Genomic DNA, 24,389 nt, shown 5'->3' on the forward strand with positions numbered 1-24,389 from the left:
AAAGAATGCTTTCATTGTCGGGCAATGCTGACAATTCTTCTTGGGGAACCCTGCTGACAGATGAAATATTAAAGAATGTTTTCGCTACTAAAATACTGCATGACTTAATAACTCATGTGGTATTTTAGTAGCTGAACGGTATCTTTCCGCACACTCAGATGGGGTAAGATACCGCTCAGTAAATTGTCCCTGTTCAAGGTTTGCGGTCGAACTTTTGGTAGGTTCGAATGTTTGACCGCGAACCGAACAGGGCGGTGTTCGGCCCATCACTACTTCTCTCATCACAAGTGCACTTTAAGGGTTCCAGTGGGTGGCAGGTCAAGCGTCAGCATGCGCTTTAACACTGATCAGCCAAGGCGAGGGATACTTGGAGACAGTCGTTCATTTTGAAAACTCCTTGCTGAGATCTAGATCACAACCTCCCAGCTCCTCTCACCAGGCCCAGCCGGAGATGGGAAATAATTGTACGCCGGCCACCCCTGACCTGTACAGTTCTCTATGGAGCAGGCCCATCTCAGGGGACTTCATTGCCCGGATAGATTTTCCCCAAAGGCGGTTGTTGTTCTCTGAAGATACGGCTGATGTTGGGGCTGGCATGGTTTTTAATTATGCCGTATAATTATAAGCAGTTAAAGTGTGACGGATATATAAGTAATACAAGGGTTGTATATTAAAGTATTGCTGGAGGAGAAGAGAGAGCAGAAAAAGGACAGAAGTAGGTTCATGCATCCAATAACACCATCATAGGGGGATGGGTGGCCCTCTGGGTACTAATGAAACTTTGTTTCTGTTTAGGAGGGTCTGATACATGCTTTAGTTACTTCTCATGGAACTTTATACCTGTGTATTAGGTCAACAATTGTTGTCACCCTTGCCATACTGGTATAAAGCATACAAAGGAAGCAATGGCAGAATATTTAAAGTGTTACTAAACCCCAGACCCTGCATTCACTATATCTGGTCTCCCACAGTACATACAACATGGAAATGCAATTATTTTAGTAAATATAAACTGCTAAATACCTTTTCTCATCAGCAGTTAGAGCAGTCTTGTGACTTCTATCAGTGTCCAGCAGAGCACTGGTTAAAGCTTGTAGGAGGAGGTTTTTCTGCTCTAGGAGGATGCAGAACCCCTGGCCTCCGCCTGGACAGTGCTGGTTGGTCCTGCGCTGATCACATGCACTCTCCCAAGAACAAAAAACATCTCTAGCAATACACACCAAACTGAGCATGCGTAGAGTGACTCCACGTGATATGTCTTATCAGGAGATAAGAGGGGGGCACTGGAAGAAGGGGAGGATTAGAGAAGACAGGATCAAACAGCGTTTTTGCATAATGCAGAGGATTAACCCCTTAGGTTCCACAGTGAGTATGACAAGTATGATTTACTGCATATACAGACTGATTTTACTTGTCAAATATTATGAGTCAAAAATGAATCCTCACTAAAACAGCACTTAAAATGGAGTTCCAGACGTTTTTGTGTTTATTAAAAGTCAGCAGATACAAAAACTGTATCTACACACACTTACCTGTCCCGGGGTCCATCGAAGTACTCACCCGCACCGTCCCTTCTCTCCTTCTGTCCTCCATGGCGCCAGCATCTCTACTGTGGGCACCAGGCTGTGACAGCTTGCGGCCTCACAGCCTGGTGCCCACTACGCATGCACAAGTCGTGCCGTGCCTCCTGATTGGTCCGGAAGTTTCCTGGAACCTGTGAAAGTTCCCAGGACACTGCAGGAGCAAGGAGGGGGCCGAACGTTCAGGTCACTTCGCCGCGGCAGACTGAACTGGAAGTGGGAGCGGGTACCTGTCAAAGCCAGGTACCCGCTCCCCCCCCCCCCCAAAAGGTGCCAAATATGGCAGTGGAGTGGGGGGAGGAGGCAAATAAGTAAGGCTTCCGCTTTTGAGTGGAACTCCACTTTAAAAGACTGATTTTACTGTTGTGGCTTTAGAGACACTTTAAAGCTGAACTCCAATCATTTAATTCAATTTAATTATTTTCCTCAATAGCCACAAAGGATATAAATCTGCTTTGTGAGCACCCAATGCTTTTGCAAACACAGATATTACCTTGTAAATGTAGCTGTGACCTCCTCACTGCACTGTACATAGCCAGAGCAGAGCTGTGGTTGGCACCCAACAAGCCCCGCCCACTACAGGCTTCCTGTTGAAAAATACAGTAGGGGGTGAAGACGAGACCAGCCACCCTGCACAAGGATAGAGCAGCAGTGACCGGTCTTTAGTACAGGAAGTTCCTGCATGGATCTGGAAGAAATACACAAAGCGCTTCAGAAATTTGAGTAAGAATACACATATAGAATAAAAAATGCAGCACTAATTATAAGATAAAAGTCAAAATAAAGTCCATATAAGTCCCCAAATACAGTAAATGGAAGCGGGTGCATAAAAAGATTTCGATCTGAAAGCCTTCACCATACACCTGAAACAGATTGGCCTCTTACCTGACAATATGACCGTACAAAACCAGTCAGCAAGCGCAGTGTGACATAACATCAATACAGCAAACAATCCTCAGTAGATATTCTGTCCAGGATGAAAGAACTTCTCCACCTTTAATAGAAGAAACTACCTTCCAACGGTCAGGAAATGAGTAAAAAGAAAACTCCTAGTGTAGTAGTTAAATTATACTTTGGTGAATTTATTTAGGTTCCATGTACATCAAAATGTAAAATAACCAGCATTGAAAAACAGAAAGTTTCAAACCAACAACATGGCCATCGTCCTTCCAGAGCACGGTGACGTCACGCCGAGGCTCCACCCAACGTGCTTCGTCATCAGAAAGACATTGTCAGTGGCGTATCTGGATATTTTCTTATCGCAGTTCAGCTTCCACCTATTCCCACCGGTAGTGCAGACGCTGGTTGGGTGGGCTTTCATATACAGTGAGGAACAGAAGTATCTGAACACCCTGCAATTTTGCAGGTTCTCCCACTTAGAAATCATGGAAGGGTCTGAAATTCACATTGTAGGTGCATTCCCACTCTGAGAGACAGAATTTAAAGAAAACATTCAGGAAATCACATTGTATGATTTTTAAAGAATTTTTATGTCTTGCACTGCTGAACATAAGTATTTGAACACCTAAGAAATGGCAAGAATTCTGGCTCTCAAAGACCTGTTACTGTGCCTTTAAAAAGTCCACCCCTACTCCACTCAATCTAACTTAGTAGCACCTGTCTGAGCTCTTTGACTGGCTGTGGGGTGGACAGGTGTCTTTAGACGCCGACTACTACCATGGGCAAGACAAAAGAGCTGTCAAAAGACACCAGAGACAAAATTGTGGACCTCCACAAGGCTGGAAAGGGCTACAGGGCAATTGCCAAGCAGCTTGGTGAAAATAGATCAACTGTTGGAGCAATTGTTAGAAAATGGAAGAGGCTAAAGACGACTGTCAGTCTCCCTAGGACTGGGGCTCCATGCAAGATCTCACCTCGTGGGTATCACTGATGATAAGAAATGTGAGGAATCCGCCCAGAACTCCAAAGAGGAGCTGGTCAATGACATGAAGAGAGCTGGGACCAAAGTTTCAAAAGTCACTGTCGGTAGAACACTACAACGTCATGGTTTCAAATCGTGCATTGCACGGAAGGTTCCCCTGCTCAAGTCATCACATGTCCAGGCCCGTCTGAAGTTTGCCAATGACCATCTGGATGATCCAGAGGAGGCATGGGAGAAAGTCATGTGGTCAGATGAGACCAAAGTAGAACTTTTTGGTCTAAACTTCACTCGTCGTGTTTAGAGGAAAAACGGATGAGTTGCATCCCAAGAACACCATACCTACTGTGAAGCATGGGGGTGGTAACATCATGCTTTGGGGTTGCTTTTCTGCGAAGGGGACAGGACGACTGCACTGTATTAAGGAGAGGATTAATGGGGCCATTTATTGTGAGATTTTGAGCAACAACCTCTTTCACTCAGTCAGATCATTGAAGATGGGTCGTGGCTGGGTCTTCCAACATGACAACGACCTGAAGTACACAGCCAAGATAACCAAGGAGTGGCTCCGTAAGAAGCATATGAAGGTTCTGGAGTGGCCTAGCCAGTCTCCAGACCTAAATCCAATAGAACATCTTTGGAGGGAGCTGAAACTCCGTGTTGCTCAGCGACAGCCCCGAAACCTGACAGATCTAGAGGAGATCTGTGTGGAGGAGTGGGCCAGAATCCCTGTTGCAGTGTGTGCAGACCTGGTCAAGGACTACAGGAAACGTCTGACCTCTGTAATTGCAAACAAAGGCTTCTGTACCAAATATTAACACTGATTTTCTCAGGTGTTCAAATACTTATGTTCAGCAGTGCAAGACAAATAAATTCTTTAAAAATCATACTATGTGATTTCCTGAATTTTTTTTCTAATTCTGTCTCTGAGTGGGAATGCACCTACAATGTGAATTTCAGACCCCTCCATGATTTCTAAGTGGGAGAACTGGGTGTTCAAATACTTCTGTTCCTCACTGTATCCATGGTGTCCATAGAAAACCATTTCCAGTGACCAAAATGTCACTGGAAGGGAAATCTTCCAATTGGGACACTAGTTCTGGTGACAACCAAGCTTTGCATTGCTTTGGAGAGATTTCCTCTCACTTCCTGTTTTGGCTAATTGTCACAAAGTGCAGGAAATCTAAAACTAACAGGGGATATAACCCTCCTATACTCCAACGGAAACAAATGCAAAAAGGGGGTGCACCAGCCTAGTGCATAATCTGGAGACCAATTTATTGAAAAAACATCAAATCCAGTCCTTCACAAAAGAAAACAAAATGCAAGTCAGTCCAGTCCCGATGCTGGAACAGTGCCCATATGCACAGGTCTATCTTACGCGTTTCAAGGGCAGTGCCTTCTTCATTAACGCTAACCCACAGTATGCTCTCTCTATAGTGCATAGGTCTCCACTCTTTCTAAGCAAAGGGCCAGTTTACTGTCCTCCAGGATTTAGGGGGGTTGGACTGTGGCCAGTGAAAGTAGAAAATGCTCCAGCATTAGTGTTAGTAAACCATACCCCATCTTTTTTAGTGGGAGGAATAGTGCACCATTGTTGGTGTCAGTGGCAGGAATAGTGCCCAATCATTGGTGTCAGTTGCAGCAATAGTGCCCCATCATTGGTGTCAGTGGAAGGAATGGTGCCCCATCAATGGTGTCAGTGGCAAAATAGTGCCCCATCATTGGTGACAGTGGAATGAATGGTACCCCATGATTGGTGTCAGTGGGAGGAATAGTGCCCCATCATTGGTGTCAGTGGAACGGTGCCCCATCATTGGTGTCAGTGGCAGAAATAGTGCTCCGTTATTGGTGTCAGTGGCAAGAATAGTGCCCCATCATTGGTGTCAGTGGCAGGAATAGTGCCCCATCATTGGTGTCAGTGGGAGGAATGGTGCCCCATCGTTGGTATAAGTGGAAGGAGTGGTGCCCCATCATTGGTGTCAGTGAAAGGAATAGTGCCTCCTCACTGGTGTTAGTGCGTGGAATGGTGCCACATTATTGGTAATAATGGAAGGAAGAGTGTTATCTGTGTGTCCCTGCGCTGACGATAAACCGCCTGTCACTGCATATAGAGTGAATTGGCCTTTATTCTCCTGTAGTGCTGATGGTTGTTCTTTGCTTTTTGTATCTTCCCATACTCCATCCAAAATGTATTTATTTAGTTATTTCAGGTACTTATATAGCACTGTCAATTTACGCAGCACTTTACATATATATTGTACATTCACATCAGTCTCTGCCCTCAAGGGGCGTACAATCTACGGTCCCTAACTCACATTCATACATACATACTAGGGACAATTTAGACAGGAGCCAATTCACCTACCAGCATGTCTTTGGAGTGTGGAAGGAAACCGGTGTACCCGGAGGAAACCCACGCAGGCACAGAGAGAACATGCAAACTCCAGGCAGGTGGTGCCGTGGCTGGGATTCGAACCCACGACCCTAGTACTGCCAGGCGGAGGTGCTAACCATTTAGCCACTGTGCTGCACAATGCAAAATGCAAAAAAAAGTTTTGCCTTTTTTGTACTTTAAATGCTTATCTTATCCATAACGAAAAATAAAATCAGAATTCAGCAACCGTTTTTTACAGAACGGATTGGTTACGATGTATGGCCAATACCGTGACTTATCTTTTTTTTTTTTATATACCTGAATGTCAGCTTTCTCCCGCAGTTATCATTCTGGTGTAGAGGTGGCGCTGTTGCAGCTGAGTTCCTATGTATCGGCGATGTCTTTGTTTTGGCTGCAACAGCTGCTACAAAGTAAATGCGTATTTGAATAAATGGAAATAGGCGGGTCATCCGGGTTCAGGCTGGTCAGCGCACAATAGCTGTCATTTAATTTCCTGTAGGATGTTGTGCACCTGCCTTATAGCATGTATTTACTTTACAGACAAATGTGTTCATCTGGAGCGGCGGGCTCACTAATGCATGTCGGTTCATCCTGTCCCTATAAACAGGTTTTTTCTGCACTGATCACTGATATAATGCATTTGCAGGAAAATGACAGCAATCACAACCATCCCGCCGTTTTACAATGATGTCAGTTGTCTGCCGCAGCGGGGTTTTCTATGGCAGGTGTGGCGGCGGTGCGGCCCTGCGGGTTCAGGCTGGAGACGTTATCTGTCCTGATTTGGTCACAGCAGACCTTTTCTCAACACAGTTCTAGACAATACATACCAAGGCAGTCTTATCAAGGAGGACTCCTCTCCTGGAGCGAAATGGCTTACTCTGATTTCACTGCACACTGTGAGCTTCTCACCATGTGTTTTAGAAGCTGCAGAAAGTCAGAGAAAGCTCACCTCATTTCCTGGCTGGAGGACGTCCAGCATCATCTAGGTCTTTCCTTCCTGGCCTGACTGTCCCTGACCAGCCCCTTTCTATCATTGGATTTCAGTTTTTTCAATCATGAAGAAATATAGAAGTGTGATGGCAGAAAAAAGACCAAGTGGTCCACCAAGTATGCCCATATATATAATCTATATATACATACAGTACATATATATAGTTCAGTGGTCCCCAAACTGTGGCCCTTGACTTCCTTTTTTCTGGCCCTTGGGGCACTTTTCCTCCCACTTATACAAGGCACTATTCCTCCCACTGACACCAATGATGGGGCACTATTCCTCCCACTGACACCATTGATGGGGCACTATTCATCCCACTGACACCAATGATGGGGCATTATTCCTCCACTGATACCAGTGATGGGGCACTATTCCTCCCATTGATACCAATGATGGGACACTATTCCTCCCACTGACACCAATGATGGGGCATTATTCTTCCCACTGACACCAATGATGAAGCACTATTCCTCCCACTGACACCAATGATGGGACACTATTCCTCCCACTGATACCAATGATGAAGCACTATTCCTCCCACTGACACCAATGATGGGACACTATTCTTCCCACTGACACCAATGATGGGGCACTATTCCTCCCACTGACACAAATGATGGGGCACTATTCCTCCCACTGATACCAATGATGGGGCACTATTCCTCCCACTGATACCAATGATGGGGCACTATTCCTCCCACTGACACCAATGATGGGGCACTATTCCTCCCACTGACACCAATGATGGGGCACTATTCCTCCCACTGACACCAATGATGGGACACTATTCCTCCCACTGACACCAATGATGGGGCACTATTCCTCCCACTGACACCAATGATGGGGCACTATTCTTCCCACTGACACCAATGATGGGGCACTATTCTTCCCACTGACACCAATGATGGGGCACTATTCCTCCCACTGACACCAATGATGGGGCACTATTCCTCCCACTGACACCAATGATGGGGCACTAGTTCTCCCATTGACACCCATGATGGGGCACTATTCCTTCCGCTGACACCAATAATGGGGCACTATTCCTCCCACTGATACCAATGATGGGGCACTATTTCTCCCACTGACACCCATGATGGGGCACTATTTCTCCCACTGACACCAATAATGAGGCACTATTCCTTCCAATGACACTGGTGATGGGGCACTATTCCTCCCACTGAGGGGGCACTATTTTGGGGGGATTTTTTACTCCCATTGATGCGATGGCATTTTCTACTTACACTGCCCACACTCTGGCCTCCCTCTGAGTCTGAGGGCCGGTTCACACCATAGAAACAGTCTGGATGCTTCAACCTAAATAAGGACACTTGCGTTCTGGTGCATTTGTGATGCGTTTAGGTGCATTCCGGGGCGTTTTTGGTGTGTTTAGGTGTGTTCTGGTGTGTTTTTGGTGTGTTCTGGTACATTTGTGATGCATTTAGGTGCATTATGGTGTGTTTTTGGTGTGTTAAGGTGCATTCTGGTACGTTTTTGATGCGTTTTACTGCGTTCCAGTGCAGAATAATGCAGCATGTTCTACTTTTTTTATGGAACTGGAATGCACTGGACTGACCACACTGGTGTAAACTATTACATTGGAAACCATGTAACTTATCAATGCTTTTTTAATGCAGCAATAAACGCAGTAGACTGCATGTGGTGTGAATGGGCCTTAGGGATGGTAACATGGCACTTTGTTTAGAAAATTTGGGGACCCCGATCTAGAGCTATGTTTCTATGTTTGCCACTACCACATTATGTATCTTAATAAGCAATAAACAGATCCTTTTTTTTTTTTTTTTTGGAGTGCAGCTTTTCCCTTACAGCATGATGAGCTGAGCTTCTAGGGTGTGGAGGAGTGTGGTGCCAAATCAGCCTGGAGCTGTTTTAATTTTCTATGGACATTAAATACTGCTCCTTTCAGGAAGCCCCTCCCACTAGCCATGATCTGCCTGCATTGCATAGAGTAGCACAGAGGCCCGGTGATGACATTACTGGGTTTAACATAATGTGTGTAATGAAAACTGAAAGGTCTCATTTAAAAATCTCTTTAGCATCTTGATGAGGGCAGTAGGGAAAATACAGGGAAGGCAAAGTATAAGCAGACTGAACATTCGCTTTAAATGAAATACATAAGTTGCATGTCAACGAGAGCTCCAGGCACTCTTGCAGAAAGAATGCAGTCCTTTGACAGTTATGTGTACCTCCAGTATCAGTTTCCCATCTGCAGCAGATCAGGAATTTAGGTCTCTTTTAGGCAGATGGCACTGCATATCCTCCCTCTGAACCCAATCAAAGCCAATGGCAACTGAATGTTGCAAAACAGTAATTGCTATTTTCTAGGCTAATAGGCAAGGTATTGTCAAACAAATGGCATGGGAATGTGTACCCAAAAAAAAAAAAGTTTGAAACTCTGCTGCGACTTTTAAATGTGAAACATGCATGGAGCATACCCTGAACCTGCCTGTGAAGTGGCCCACAAAAATAAGGGACCCCCACAAAAAAGAAAAAATGGGGCTTGGTTGCCCCTAAAAATACATATTAGATCCTTATCCTGAGGGTCTGGTTTGAGTGTCAGGCAGGACCCCCACAAAAAAAAAAATGATGAGGAGTCTCAACCCAAAAATCCATAGCAGAATGAGGCTGAAAAGCTAGGAAAGGGGTGGGGTCTCCACAACCCTGGCCATGGTGGTTTAAGGGGTAATTAAGGGCCCCCAGATATGGCTCCCCAGCTACGTGAATTCGCAAGGGAAAAGTAAACACACACAGTTATACAGGTTTTGTCCCATGATGTACATCCATTGTTAGTCATGTGGTCCGGCGATGCAGATCCACGTCAATCATGATGAACAATGGCTGACACCTGCTGAAAAAAAAATCCTGCCGACCAACAGCCATGTCCAATCTTGTTGCCTACTGGCATCAAATAAGATCTCTAGGGCCTCAAGGCTAAAAGTCATTGACTGTGCCATGTGGCCATATTTAGTCAGTGTTGTCACACTATCCCTACCCCTTAGTTTACATTGGCATAGAGTCCTGGCCAGTAATTGAATGGGGCAGGGTTACATTATTGGTTGCTAAAGGCGTGGTAGATGCCAGCACCCACCACTTCCTTGGCAACCATTGACAACAAGAACAATGTCTTCGATAGCAGTGGTATTTCTACGGCTCCTGTACGTGACGTTTAGCTCCTGTCAAATCAATAAAAAGTCCTGTGTTTGGGCAACTGCCTGAACAGCAAAAACTCCGTCCAAACTTGTGTTCGGAATGGATTTTGAGCTCATCCTTGCTGGTCAGTGGGAGATGGACCACCATACATTGGAAGAGTGGCCCCATTACATTGGTGGTCAGTGGGGAAAAAAGGTTCCCCTTACAGATGGCAAAAAGGTGGCGACCATTAGTGTCAGTGCTTACTTATCTGAGAAATTGCTCATTTCTCAAGGAACCCCCAGCCACCTCTGGAGGAACCCTGGTTGAGAAAGGCTGCCTTAGATGGTTTTCCTTTACAAGCCTTCCGACACACCTCAATCTGCGGTTCCAGTGCCGATATTTAAAGTAGGATTAAACTCCAAAAAGGAGTTTAACACCCCCTCCAAATCTGCCCAACCCCCCACGCAGAACTGCAGATTATTATTTTTTTCCTTTTCGATTGTTTTTTAGTTTTTTCTTTAATAATTTTTATTTTGTTAGCCCTACCCCATTGCCATTCCAGCCTAGGTCAGAACAATGTGTATCTGGTCCTGCAGCCTCCTGGAATACTTGCATCACATTTTCCCAGGAGTAAGTAGGATTGGCACACAAAGGGGCCATGGAGTGGTCTGGAGGGCAAGCTTGGGGCTGGTCTACCGTATCACCGGAACTGGCTACCTTCACCCCGGAGAGGCAGCCAGCTGACCAAGATGGTGACACATGAGACCGGCTGTGTGGAACCTGAACAGTGGATTGCAACAGGACAATGCTGGATTTGCTTTGTGGGTCGGTAAGTCCTTTGAAGAGAACACAGGCATACATGTAGGTGGGGAAAAAACATAGGGGGTGCAGGGGGAGTTTAGTGCCGCTTTATTGTATCACATGCTGTATTCATTCCCTGCACACCCAAATTTTACAGAAAATCATGGCAGCTATCAGCAACCCAAAGCCCATGAGGACATATATGGTCACACTGTACTGCTCTGGCTCCAGGGTGCTATTTACATCCGGAAAAATGACGTTGAAGCGCCCAGTCAGTTGGCGGTCCACATAGCAATCGAAGATCCCTCGCTCTGTCTTATTGAGCATATGGATGGACAAGGCCCCTCCTCCAGTTGCGTCATCCAAGATGTAAGACGTCTTCTTGAGCAACTGCTGCAGGCGTGAGGTGGATTTTCTTCCATGCGTCCAGTAGACGGGTCTGTAGGTCAGTAAATACTGTTATTGAGCTTGTTGGGGCATCAGATACATATGTGTCACAATATATGTGCTTAGTTTGTTTTTTATTATGTTATAAAAGTACTATTCATAAAGGGTACAGTGTACAAGTTACAGAAATGTACGCGTTTTGGGAGAAAAAACGTATTTATAGCCATGGCTATGAATAAGGGTTTTTATACCGACATGTTTAAGCTGCAGTAACTTGCACACTGTACCATTTATGAATAAAGTACTTTTATCGGGAGAACGAGGTGCCGGCTCTTCACCTTATACTCTTATGCTGTGTACTTTTTGTTCCCCCCCACTCTTCAAATTTTGCTTGTTGGCAGGCAGGATAAAAGCTGAAATCAGTTGCTATGTAGATACTTACTTGTAGATGGTAGATCCTGGGCAGTTAAATGATGCATCCGCATGAAACAAGGTATGGTAGTTCTCTATAACCATGGACTCTGCAGATGGATTGGCTGTACAAGCCTCTTGGCACGTCTCAATCCTCAATTCCGGAGGACGGGTGAAAGAGACATTTTTCAAGGCTGTTTGTAACAGGCCACATGGCATGGGTCTTATCAGCAGAATCGCGTCTTTGGAGACCTCAGCGTAGCAATAGCCGATCCTCTTCCTTTCTCCAGGAGATCTGCATCGGTCACAGGGCTGCCAGTCGCTCCAGATGGTGAACATTTCCAAAATGGCCTCTTCATCAAGATCAATGGCTGTGTTCAGAAGGGCGTTCTGCATTAGCCCGGCATGTGAGATGTGAATATGACTGGCATCCTGGAAATCGACCTCGTATCTGGCCAGATTTTTCTTTCTGTCTTTACAAATATATACACCTGTGTCCTCCACTCTGGGGTATTGGATGGTGAGATCTCCTGAGGCCAGCTTGGCACGGGACATCAAACTGGAGATGGTCAGATGCTGTCCAGTGTTTAGGCCTTTGATAAGGTCCACATGTCCGCTGCTGGATATGAAGGTCACAGCTTCAATATAAGGATCCCTGGCATCCAGGAACTGCCAGGAGACTGGAGTATCCTCTTGCCGTTCCCCACATTTTAGTGTCATGGGGTTGCTGGTCAAAAAAGCATTGCGGCAAGACCCATGAGCTGGGCAAGGAAGGATGTTATCTTCAGCCCTCCCAGAATGAACCTTGCTTAGAAGAAGTGCAAAGAAAATCACAATGCGCATGAAAAAAGTCATTTCACTGTGGAGAGAAACTGATAGAATGACCAAGATATTACCTTGCCTTGATAGCATAGCATGACAGTTACTTGACAGTTATCATGGCAGTGGAGTAAAGCAACCAATCAGAGTCCAGCTTCCTTTCCAATGACCTTTTCCAGTAGGTGCAATGTGCAACAAATTGTGGAGCATATAGCATGCTTTTTCAAAAGTGGGTGTGGTTAAATTATGGTGGCCTGGAGGAGACCATCTTCCTCAGGTCCAGAGGCATTGATTGAATTGTAAAAAGAACTGAGGCACCTTTTTGGACATCCCAAGGAAAGCAGTAATGGCGCACGCACAGCACACAGCGGCAAACAGTGGGAGTGACCCAACTGTTAACAAGAGGGGGCTAAGGCTAGGTTCACACCTGTGTGGGGTACGATTTGCGCAGGCATGAGAGCCCATGCATTTCAATGGGCTGCTGTACCCCGGGACATGCAGGAAAAAGGTCCTCGCAGTTTTTTTTTTTTTTTTTTTAATATAATCTTTCTTTATTTTGTTTAAAAAAGACATGACAATACAAAAAAAGAAAAAGAAACGTCTCAATACAAAGACATAGGAATTGACAGAATCACGGGGCAAAAAAGTATTCCAGAGTCGCTAACACATAAACATAAAAAAAAATACATATGTCTCTACTACAGACAGAAGATTAGTGGCAGATCAAACCAATCTGAGGCCAGAGATACAAACAAATAATAACATCCAGGATCAGCAACTTAAAACCTTACTAAGAAACGGCAACCATGTCTAGGTCATCGGCTACAGCATTCAAGGAAAAAACGGGAGGCAACAATGTACGCAGAGGTCAGCAAACCCCTACAGCCGCCCAGTAAAAATGATGGCAGCATGAAGGGAAAATCAGGATTGCTGGTGCACCTGGACAAGGTGTTTGAAGGAGCGGTCTGCGAGGGCCACATCTAAGCTGGAGGTGGGTGCAGGCATCCTGGAGGCGTATTGCCTTCAGGGAGCCCAAGTAGCATTGAAATGGTCCTGGGTACCTCTGTAGGTGGAGATCCATTCTTCAGTCTCCAATATCTTCCCAATCCAATCAGCCTGATTGGGGACACAAGAGTTCTTCCAATGGATGGGGGAACAAGGTGTTTAGCAGCATTGAGGAGGTGAGGGAGAGGGGATGGCGGGGGTGTGAAGCAGGAAATGTTGAGGGGAAAGGGGGAGGTCTATATCCATGATCTCCGCTATGCGGTCCTGGATTTCTACTCAAAAAGGTAGGAGCACTGGGCATTCCCACCAGATATGGAGGAGGGTACCCCTCTGTCCACAGCCTCTCCAGCAATGGTCAGAAACAGACGTTGAGATGGTATGGGGTGACCACTACACTTGCCCAGATCTACCCAACAGTTTATAGTTAGCCTCCTGAGTCTTGGTGTCAATAGAGCTAGAGTGTGTCAATCTGTATAGATGTAGAAGTTGTTCATCGGTAAACTCACACTGGAGATCATGTTCCCATTCCCTAATATATGTCAGCTTAGGAGTGGGGGCCAGTAATTTATAAAGGACTAAGATCATACAGGGCAGGGTCATTGACAGCCCATAAGCGCTCAAAGTTAGTAAGGGTCGATCTGATTTGGTTCAGGTGGGTTGTGTAAGGAAAAGTTGGTGGAGCTGACAATGTATCCAAAAATCAAAGGGGAAGTTTCCAAAACATTCCCAAAGAGAGGTTAGAGTGGCCTGGGTACTTCCCTCTAAGAAACAGTATAGACTAACATTCCCATCACTCACCCATTGTCCAAGATGGGAATGCTGTTCCCCAAGGAAACTCCCAACTGGTGGAAATGGTGAGATGTGGAGGGGCTGGTGACGGTCCTTGCACTATTTTTGAAGTCGCAGCCCTCATGGGAACCAAGGTGATTTCCAGCACGGGCAGCATGCCATTAGGATTTGTGCAGGTCCCGCAGTGGCACCACCCACACAGATGGGAACCTAGCCTCGAGTAACCAAAAACCAGCCCTCCTCGTATCTATAAAATATGCTTTATTTCCTGTGGCACAATCAAGAGTCTCACAGACACACATAAACCTCAGTACAATCATTAAAGGATAAGTTAACTTATTAAAAAATAAATAAATGCTCTTTTTTTTTTTTTTTTTTTGTGCATGTAAAAAAATGCACATTTACTTTTTTTTGAGCCTGGAAAGCATTGCACTAGCAATTATCAGATCTCTGGTGCCATGCAGGACTCCTGCAAACCTGTCATTGTATCTGTGTGCTCGTACCTCATAATGGCATGCAGATACACTGTGACAGGAAGAATCAATTAACTGCCACAGCGCCTCACAGCATCGTGATGGTTCATTGAGAACTACAAGCCGACAACAGCAAAGGTCGTTGGTACTTGTAATTCATTCACAGAACTCTGAGCGGCTGTGTGGTCGGAGCCCTGCACCGCCGTGCTGTTTTCAAAAAGTGACAGCTAGTATGGGGAACTTCTCCCCGTAATGCTGTCACAGGGAGAGCTGCAGCAGTGGGAACATGATACATCTTCCACCCTAAAAACAGGTGGAACATGTAACATGTTCCCAAAGGTGAACTTATCCTTTCAAAACCATCTGGCCTGCCCCAGAAGCACTGGCTGAGAGTAGAGTAGGGATCTCAAATTCCCTGACCGAGTGACCATTGGAGTGGCTGTGGGGGTGCTAAAAGCTCAGCAACCACAGAGTGAAGTTCAACAGTGTGGGGGGGGGGGGGTGAGGTGGCTCTCATATTAGTTCACCTTTACATTTCCTCTGTAATGGTGAACTAACCATTTAATACAAAAAACAAGCTACTGTTTATCCACTTACATGAAGGATTTGGCAATGGTATATAGGTGTACAACTCCAAGGGGGGGAGGGGGGGCAGGCACAGCTCCCAACTGACTTTGAGGGACTGTCCCTGATTTGGAAGTCCCTCTTTACTCCTCATTTGTCCCTCATTTTGGTCTGATCTATATAGCTGTATATAAAATTTTTATATCTGCCACCCCTCTCTGCCATTCCCTCCACTGGCTTCCCATTGCCCAATGAATAAAATTCAAAACCGTAACAATAACATATATAGCTATTTATAACTCTGCCCCAAATTACATCACCAATCTTGGCCCCAAACACCATCACCAAACCGCTCCTCGCACCTCCTGCTCTCTAACTCCCTTGTCTCCTCCTCCCATGCTCATCTCCAGGACTTCTCCAGAGCTTCCTCCATCCTCTGGAACTCTCTTCCCCAATTTATCAGACTATCGCCTACTCTGCTCACTTTTAGGCGATCTCTGAAAACCTATCTCTTCAGGGAAGCCTATCCTGCCCTCAGCTAATAATGCAATCTTCAATTCCTCCTACCAGTCCATCCCCCACAGTTATTACCTTTTGTACCACTAGCCCCTCCCTCTTAGATTGTAAGCTCCAAGGAGCAGGGCCCTCCTAACCCTCTTGTATTGAACTGTATTGCTGCTGTATTGTCTCCCATTATATTGTAAAGCGCTGAGCAAACTGTTGGCGCTCTATAAATCCTGTATAATTATAATAATAAAATGCAAAAAGCGTTTTAAACTTTTCATAGAATATCTAAATTGTTGTATCTGTAAATTTCCAAAGCCAATATGAAAGGGATAGTAGTGGTCAAAAAACTACTTGTGGGTTTAACATTTTTTTTGTACAATTCTCCTATAAGAGGGAGGGGCATGTCAGGGGGTGTGTCCTATGCCTACATAGTTTTGTTAATAGTTGTCCCTCGTTTCCATCTCAGAAAGTTGGGAGGTATGGGGGAAGGGGGAGTAGTGCAATGCATTTAAAGGCAGGCAACCCCTTTTCCAAGGTCAATTGGGACACATCGGCTGCGCAGACACAGCTGCTGTTCCCAGTGTGACATCATTGCGGGTGTAGGTGCACGCCGCTGATCACCGACAGTGTGCTGTCAAATTGGGGACAGCAACCAGTTCTGGATTACCAAATAGGCAGAGTAGGCAGCAGCCTAAGGGTCCTGCAACAACAGGTCTAAATAGCACTGATTGGATCTTGAAAGAAAATGACAATGAAGCTTTCCTAAATAGTTTACAAAAGAAAAAATTAAATCAACAGAAACGAAAACTTTACATTAAAGACGCTATAGAGAAAATACAGTTTGCGCCGTCAGTCTGCGCACCAAAATAGAAAGAAAGCTGTGCCCTGTGTGCTCCCAGCACATTTACCGGCGCCTAATGGAAAGCTTTCCGATCATGTGACTGCTGTGACAGCCAATCAGGGCAGTCACATGATCATAAACCTTGCCCTGCCTCCCAGCATCCGAAACCCCTTAACCCTTTCTCTGCCAGAGCTGTTTTTGCATTTTTTGCACACATGTAAAAAAATCATTTCAGGCCTGAAGATTACACAAATCCCCCAAACATTCTATATTTTCTGAAAGCAGATGCCCTAGAAAATAAAATAGTGCTTGTTCCAATTTTTTATGTCACACGATATTACCACAAAGGTAATAAGGAAAAAAAACAAACTTACGTGAATTTTAGAGCAAACAAATGCAAAAAACTACCCAGATTATTGTTAAAATATAAAAGACGAGGTTGCGCCAAGTAAACATACCCAACCTGTGAAATGGCGACAAATTTCAGTACCCTCTATTTTCTATAAAAGCTCCCTATAGGTCAGCAGTCTAGTCTTGTGCTAGATATATTGCTCTCACTCTGGCGTGCACGGTAATATGTAACATACATATCGCAATTGACGTTTTTACCCGAAGGCAACTCCAACGTGTCCATTTTTGTTCTTACATGCATACAGTATATGTGGAGGTGGGGGGGCTCAAAATTTTTTTGGGGGGATGTTATGTGCTTGGACGTAACTTTATTTTGTTGCAATTAAAACAATTGTTTTTTACGCAACTTTTTTTTATCACGTAGGGGACCCTATGTGATGATTTTTAGGTGACAGGTTCTCTTTAATGAGACATGCAAGGTCTAAAAGACCCTTCATGTTTCCTCTGGGCTCCACTGGCTACCTCCAGAAACCTGCAAGGGGGCCCCAAGGTTCCAACTGCCTAGGGGCCTCTATTATTTAATCCAGCACTAGCAGCACTTGTATCCATGCAGCCCCTGCATCCCAACTGACATGGATGAGCCTGCCTGCATGGGATGCGTAGAACACCTGAGCATCCCCATGCAGGCAAACGCGGCCCACGCACGGGTATACGCTGTAGTACTACAATGTGAACAAGTAAAAAAAGTAAAAAACCCCAAATTTCAGACTTGGAGCTGGAGAAGCAGCACGTGGAGTGAACCAGTTGTGCCATAGTGCTCATGTGCTAACAAGGATCATGCTGATGGAAGGAGAGAGCAGATTGACAGATGAGTTAACCAGTCTGCTGCTTCTCCTTTCATTGTCCAGTCACAAGCTGGGGGAGGGACAAGACCTCTAAATGTTACTGAACTACAGCAAAGAAAACAAAATCGGGTCTCCTCCTAGACTGGACTGTGCTATGTGGCAGAGCTGTGTCAATCTCAGGTCTGGATCAGGGGCGGACTGACCATTTGGAAACCCGGGCACTGCCTGAGGGCCCAGGGTCAGTAGGAGGCCCCATGAGATGCTCCTGGTACCTTTTTCATAGGCTTTTTTGAGTTTGGGCAAGGACATAGGGGCCCCATGATCCCCTATTGCCTGGGAGCCCCATGAGTTTTCAGTCCACCCCTGGTTTGGATAGACATAAATACTTATCTGCATATAAAACAGCTCTCATATTTGTATTTCAACTGTGTATTTAGCTGCTGTTCCGCTTTAGCATACTATACCACAGAATATGATGTGGTTACCAGCCATGGAAGTTTTTTTTTGTTCTTTTTTTAATTGGCTTTGAGGGCTAGTCACACTATCATACAGTCCAGATGCGTTCCGGATGCGTTTTTGCATGCATGTTTTTGGCACGTTACAGTGTGTTTTTTATGCATTCCAGTTCATTTTTCCCCCCTCTCTTTTTTCTTCAATTTAAATAGGGACATGTGCATTCCAGTGCCTTTTGGTGCATTTATAATGCATTTTACCGCATTCCAGTACAGTTCTGTGCAGAAAAAATGCAGCCTGTTCTACTTTTTTTTTCTTTCTGCAACTGGAACTGCAAGCACTGGTCTGGTGCGGGTTTTCATGTGTTTTACCGCGTTCCAGTACAGTTCTGTGCAGGAAAAATGCAGCCTGTTCTACTTTTTTCTGCAACCAAAACGCACTGGAACTGCAAGCACTGATGTGAACTATGACACTGACAACCATAAAACCTACTTTCTGTGTCTTTTGGATGCAGAAAAAAAGCAACTGAAACACGTGTAGTGTGAACTGGCCCTTACCCTAGGTTCATCCCTATGCATTTTGCAGAAACGCAGTACAGTCCACTCAACATGATTTCCTATGGGACAGGTTCACATCTCTGCGTTTTCGCCCGGTGTGTTTTTTTGGAAAGGGTCAGGGACTTTTTTGAACGCAAAACGTTGCATTTTTGGTTCTATAGACTTCAAAGGGAACGCTGCAGAATTATTATTATACAGGATTTATATAGTGCCAACAGTTTGCTCAGCACTTTACAATTTAACCACCTCCCGTCCGGCCGTTGTATATAAACGGCCGGACGGTGGCACTGCAGGGTCGGGTGGCCGTCTATAAACGGCCTCCCCACACCCTGCTTGTGCGCGCTCCCTGGGAGCGCGCAGCACCGCGATCCGGTGCCCGCTGTGTCCTCCGGACACAGTGAAACACCGATCGTCGGACGGGACCTCTATACGAGGTCCCGATCATGTGATCACTGATTAGCCAATCAGTGATCACATGCAAAGTAGTAAGCAAGATGTCACTTCTGACATCATTGCTTACTACGTGTGAAATCTGTGAATGATCACAGAGGTCACATGGTACAAGGCTATTCACAAAAGCTGTGTGACAAGCCATGTGACAAGCTGTGACCAATCACAGCTCACTCAGTACTACTCAATGAGTGCAAGAATGCAGACAGAGAGAAAGAGAAATGGTTGCTTTTACATCCTATATGGGTGTAAAAGCAATCCGTGTAAGAAAAAAAAAAAAAAATCTTCATCACCCCCCACAAGTAGTACAGTGTCACCATGGTGACACTGTACTGCTAGGGTGACAGTATGTAAAAAAATAAATAAAAATAATATAAAAAAATTAAAATAAAAATGTAAAAGAAAATGTTTAAAAATTATAATTTCTGCTTATAAACTAATTTGGATTTTTTTTTTTTTTTTACTAAAAAGATAACGGAATACATTTTGGCTAAGATTTATGATGAAATATTTATTTGCAAAATTTTATTAAAAAAACACTTTTTTTCAAAATTTTTGGACGTTTCAATTACATAGCAAAAAAAATACAAATCCCAGTGGTGAATAAATACCACCAAAATAGAGCTTTATCTGTCTCAAAAAAATGGTAAAAAATTAATTTGGGTACAGTGTTGCATGACCGCGCAATTGTCATTCAAAGTGTGATAGCGCTAAAAGCTGAAAATTGCCCTGGTCAGGAAGGGGGTAAAAGTGTCCGGTCTGGAAGTGGATAAAGGGAGACAATACAGCAACAATACAGTTCAATACAAGAGGGATAGGAGAGCCCTGATCCTTGGAGCTTACAATCTAGCAGGGAGGGGTATCTAGGAGGGAGGGGAGGGAGAATAACATTTACTGCGTTTTTTGCGTTTAAAATCTGCCTAGCAACAAGAAAAATTAGAAAAAATGAAATACGCAAAACACGTCAAAAACGCAATGCAGAAACGCATCAAACGTAACCTGCATAGGTGTGAACCTAGTTTTTGAGCACTACAAAGATGTGTCACCCTTCTGTATTCCCCCAGAATCACCACCAATAATTTCACATCCAGTCACTGATCAGCACAACCAATCCGTCACACATGAAACGAGCAGAGTGTTGCAGAGTAGACTAAAACAATGTAGAAATTGATTTACCGTTTAGAAGATACGCTGCCACTGGCAACTAAGATGCAGAAAATCATCAGTTTTGGCACCTTTTTGTTTATGGGAATCCTGTACTGACAAAAACATTAAGTAGAACTAAAAGAAAACATTTTTTTTTTTCATTTTCATAAGCGTACCCCTTGTCAGGTATGTTTGGCCATTGGGGAGATTTCCCTTCACTTCCTGTCCCATAGTCACATACAGTAGCAGGGTGCTTGAGCATGTGGTCGTATGCACCTAAATGGGTCGTGTTTGGCAACAATACTGCAGCTCTCACTGGTTCCTCCCACTGACAGCAATGCAGGGGACAGCAATCCGTGCGAGCTGCAGAGAACACAGGAGATGGACACTCCTAGAGGTGTTGGTTTTCCAGCGAATGTCAGGGGACCTTTTGTACTGACCTGCAGCATGAACAGCAAGAAGGGGAAGTATAAACATGGTTTTATTTTTTACAAGGTATTGTTTACGACAGGTTCACTTATAATATATTTAAAGTGACAATGTCAACAGACTTACATTTCTACTTTCGGCAGCCTGGTAGTTATGATGGTGATTGAAGGTACAGAGTCGGTCACAATGAATCTGTACCTAGTGATCACCAGTGAAAACTCTGCTAGTGTTTACAAATATTCAGCCCATGCACAACAGAGGAAACTCCTCTTTCCCTATCCTGTATGGGCCGAATGTTTGTGAATAGCAGGAAAGAGAATTTCAGATCATTCGAAGGTGGGAGGGCTTAAAATGCCACTGACCACGAATGATTGTGGGGGGTTTTTAGGGGGGGGATTAAAAATGCCACTGACCACCAATGATTGTGGGATTATTTTTTTTAAAGGGGGCGTTCAAAATGTCACTGACCACCAGTGATTGTGGGATTTTTTTTAAAGGGGGGGGGTAAAAATGCCACTGACCACCAGCGATTATTGGGTTTTTTTAAAGGGGGGGGTTAAAATACCACTATCCAACAATGATTGTGTGATTTTTTTTTTTTTTTTTTTTTTTTTTTTTTTTTAAAGGGGTGTTAAAAAGGTCACTGACCACCAATGATTATGTATTTTTTTAAAAGGTGGGGGGTTAAAATGCCACGAACAATGATTGTGTGATTTTTTTTTTTTTAAGGGGGGGGGGGGGGTTAGAATGCCACTAACCCACAATGATTGTGTGATTTTTTTTTTTGATTTTTTTTAAAGGGGGGGTAAAAATGTCACTGACCACCAGTGATAGTGGGATTTTTTTAAAGGGGGGGGTCAAAAATGTCACTGACCGCCAGTGATTGTGGGATTTTTTTTTAAAAACCCCTGCCACTTAATGCTGGGAGGCAGGGGCAGTCTTTCTGATCTTGTGACTGCTGTGATTGGCTGTCACAATGGTCACATAACCGGAAGCTTCCTATTGGAAGTATACATGGGGAGCTGTCTATGACAGCTCAATCACTGTGTTGGAAGCACGCATTTCGGCCGCACTACGTTTAAGCCCACCCAGCGGTCACATATACACGTAAAGCAGGAGCAGGAACAAGGGGGGAGGGGTTAAAGTGCTACCAACCATCGATGATTACAGGATTTGTTTTTTAAAGGGTAGTGGGTGATTTAAAGCGCCATTGACCACCATTAACATGGGATTGTTCTTTTTTGGAGGGGGGGGGGATTAAAGTGTTACAAAGCACCAATGATTACGGGATAATTTTTTACTGATGATAAAAGGAAAGGGACATGTAAGCATCCAATTTTTTCCCTTTTATATAGTAAATATAAATAACACAGAAAAAAAGCTAAAAAAAGATATAAAATTATTTTGGGTGCGGTGTCCAGTGGCAGAGTAATTGTCCGCCAAACTATCGCTGAAAAATTGCCTTGTATCGAAGGGCTTTTGCAAGTTGGTACTCAAGAGAAATAAAGAAATGAATACATTCCGTATGACAACCCAAAAACCTGATTGGTTGCCATGGACAACGGCGCTATTTTTTGTCGGCTCGCATAATTATCTAGCTAAAAGTAACCTTGGCTATTTCTTGGACGCGCTTACTGAAAAAAATGTCAGCAGCCAGCCTCCTAATCTTTATTACCATACCCTAAGAGTAAATAAGTGTTCTCTAAGTCTCATTGAGTCTGCATTTAGTCGGTGACCCTGAGTTATCAGTCCTCGGAATCTGAGCACTCCCTGTGCAGTCATTGTATCGATTACATAATGCAGGATTGGACACTTTCACTTTCTCTAGCAGAATTCCCTCCGTCTTACTGGCCGACCTTCCCTTTACAGGAAGGACGTGGGGATTTCAAAGAGCCTGCAGTGTAATGCGAGTTTGTCAAAAGCACCTGCACCAGGAACAGTGGGTGTAAGAATACAAGTCCCAGAGTAAGGGACTTTACAATGACTGGCCAGGTATGGGGTCAGGGCCACCAGTAGAAATTGTGCAGCCTGCCTGATAGGCTGACTAGCCTACTTACCTGCTCCCAAAAATGAGTAGCCTCCTTCACTGTTCCCAACCCCTGCAGCTGAACGGATTGTGCCTGGGGGAACCTTTTCAATCGCTGGGAGCCACAGCACCTGGGATTACTGTGCTGGTGCCCAAGGTTTTTAAGGAGTTCCCAGGGCTGGGACAAGGGGTGGGCGAAAGGGGCGGTGGTATCATGTGAGGCGGGGGGGGGGGGAGGTGGGCACCACATGGAGAGTTCCCATCTACAAACTGACAGGAGTAGTGACAGCATCTTCGCTACTCCTGTTGGCTTGGAGCTGAAGGAGACAAGCCAGGTCTGGAGAGGAGAGACCCGGGAGGAGGGGCAGGTTGTGCTCTCTCCCTTTCAGCTCCTCCTTCTGCCACTGCAGCTCTCCTGGATCGGGACTACTGGATCGCCACTGTGCAGCATTTATCTTCCCCCATCTTGTTCCAGCAAAGAATATGAGTAGGGGGGTGGGCAAGCAAGCAATGTGGCAATCTAACAACCATGGCATCTATAGTGCAGAGCTCTGATGCTGTGATCCTAAAGCCCCCCTATCATGCTTGAATTTGTTTGGGGGGGGAGGGAGGGGATTTTTGCTGACACATAATGATCATACATTTTGGAGGGGCGCCGTTTGGCATCTTTGTCCTGGGCACTAGATGACCTTGTCCTGGCACTGAGAGTCTCCCCTCTGCCCCCAGGCCCCCTGCTGCAATTTCAGCGCTGAGAGCAATTTAAACGTATCCGCCATACTGTAACCCTTAACCATTACCGAAACCTTAAAGTGGTTGTGAACCCTTACGTATACCCAGTGAAGTGACTGGCCTCAGGTAATACACATCCTTCTACATAAAGTGTACCTGTGTATCTGCCGTCTTCTCTTCGTATTTTTAAAGTGATGAATTTATAAAGCTTGTCTGAGAGTTCATATTTGAGACAAAATGGCTTCCTATAGAGTAAGGTACACACATTGTCATACCTTGCACTCAGATCACTGATAATGCGTAACATATGCAAAGATGCAGCCTTCAGTATCTGTATCTAAAAAGGAGAGCAGAAAACACATGTTGCTCACTTGCATTCCAAATTAAATGGATCACATTATACAGATGATTACTTTCTTTATAGTGGCAGCACAGGCCACACGGAAAAGCGCATCAATATGTATTAGAGAATTACCATTACTAACATATAGGATACTAAACCGAGAAAGTGAATGTCACAACAAACACAAAACTGAGCAAAGATAGTAAAAACAAAGTGTGACTAACCTGTATCTAAAGAGGAAAACAGAAAATGTCACTCACCTTCATTCCAGTTTTAATGTGAGCTTGTTGGTATTAGTCTCCAGAAGTCACACTTCAAATCATTAGAGCTCCTTCTAGCTGCAGCCTAGTAATAGCATTACTGGAAGGTGTATTTATTTACTTGCTACACCTAGCAAAATTTCCTAATGCATTCCTTTCACCCGCTTTTCAGACATTTTCTTGTAAGTTTATGGGGAAA

At 44.7% G+C, this 24,389-nt stretch overlaps 1 protein-coding gene across 1 annotated transcript; it reads right to left on the reverse strand.

Annotated features, from left to right (window-relative positions):
• Positions 1-10,934: 10,934 nt before the first annotated feature.
• On the reverse strand, positions 10,935-24,196 carry FAM187B (family with sequence similarity 187 member B). The gene is made up of 4 exons (XM_089687336.1): positions 24,191-24,196; positions 23,863-23,924; positions 11,635-12,462; positions 10,935-11,244 (listed from the first exon to the last, which is right to left on the reverse strand). Exons 1-4 carry the CDS (start codon positions 24,194-24,196, stop codon positions 10,935-10,937), a joined length of 1,206 nt encoding a protein of 401 aa, XP_089543462.1.
• Between the last annotated feature and the right edge of the window lie 193 nt (positions 24,197-24,389).

The sequence above is a fragment of the Staurois parvus genome, unplaced genomic scaffold (assembly GCF_062004578.1).
Source record: "Staurois parvus isolate SC_StPar_1 unplaced genomic scaffold, SC_StPar_1.0 ptg000423l, whole genome shotgun sequence".
NCBI classification, from domain to species: Eukaryota; Metazoa; Chordata; class Amphibia; order Anura; family Ranidae; genus Staurois; species Staurois parvus.

Bases quoted from the DNA above. Each gene is read 5' to 3' on its own strand.
- FAM187B (XM_089687336.1), bottom strand. The intron at 12,463-23,862 runs GTATGACAATGT...TTCTCTCCACAG, and splicing joins ATCAGTGATCTGAGTGCAAG to TGAAATGACTTTTTTCATGC. The intron at 11,245-11,634 runs GTAAGTATCTAC...ACTGACCTACAG, and splicing joins CCAGGATCTACCATCTACAA to ACCCGTCTACTGGACGCATG.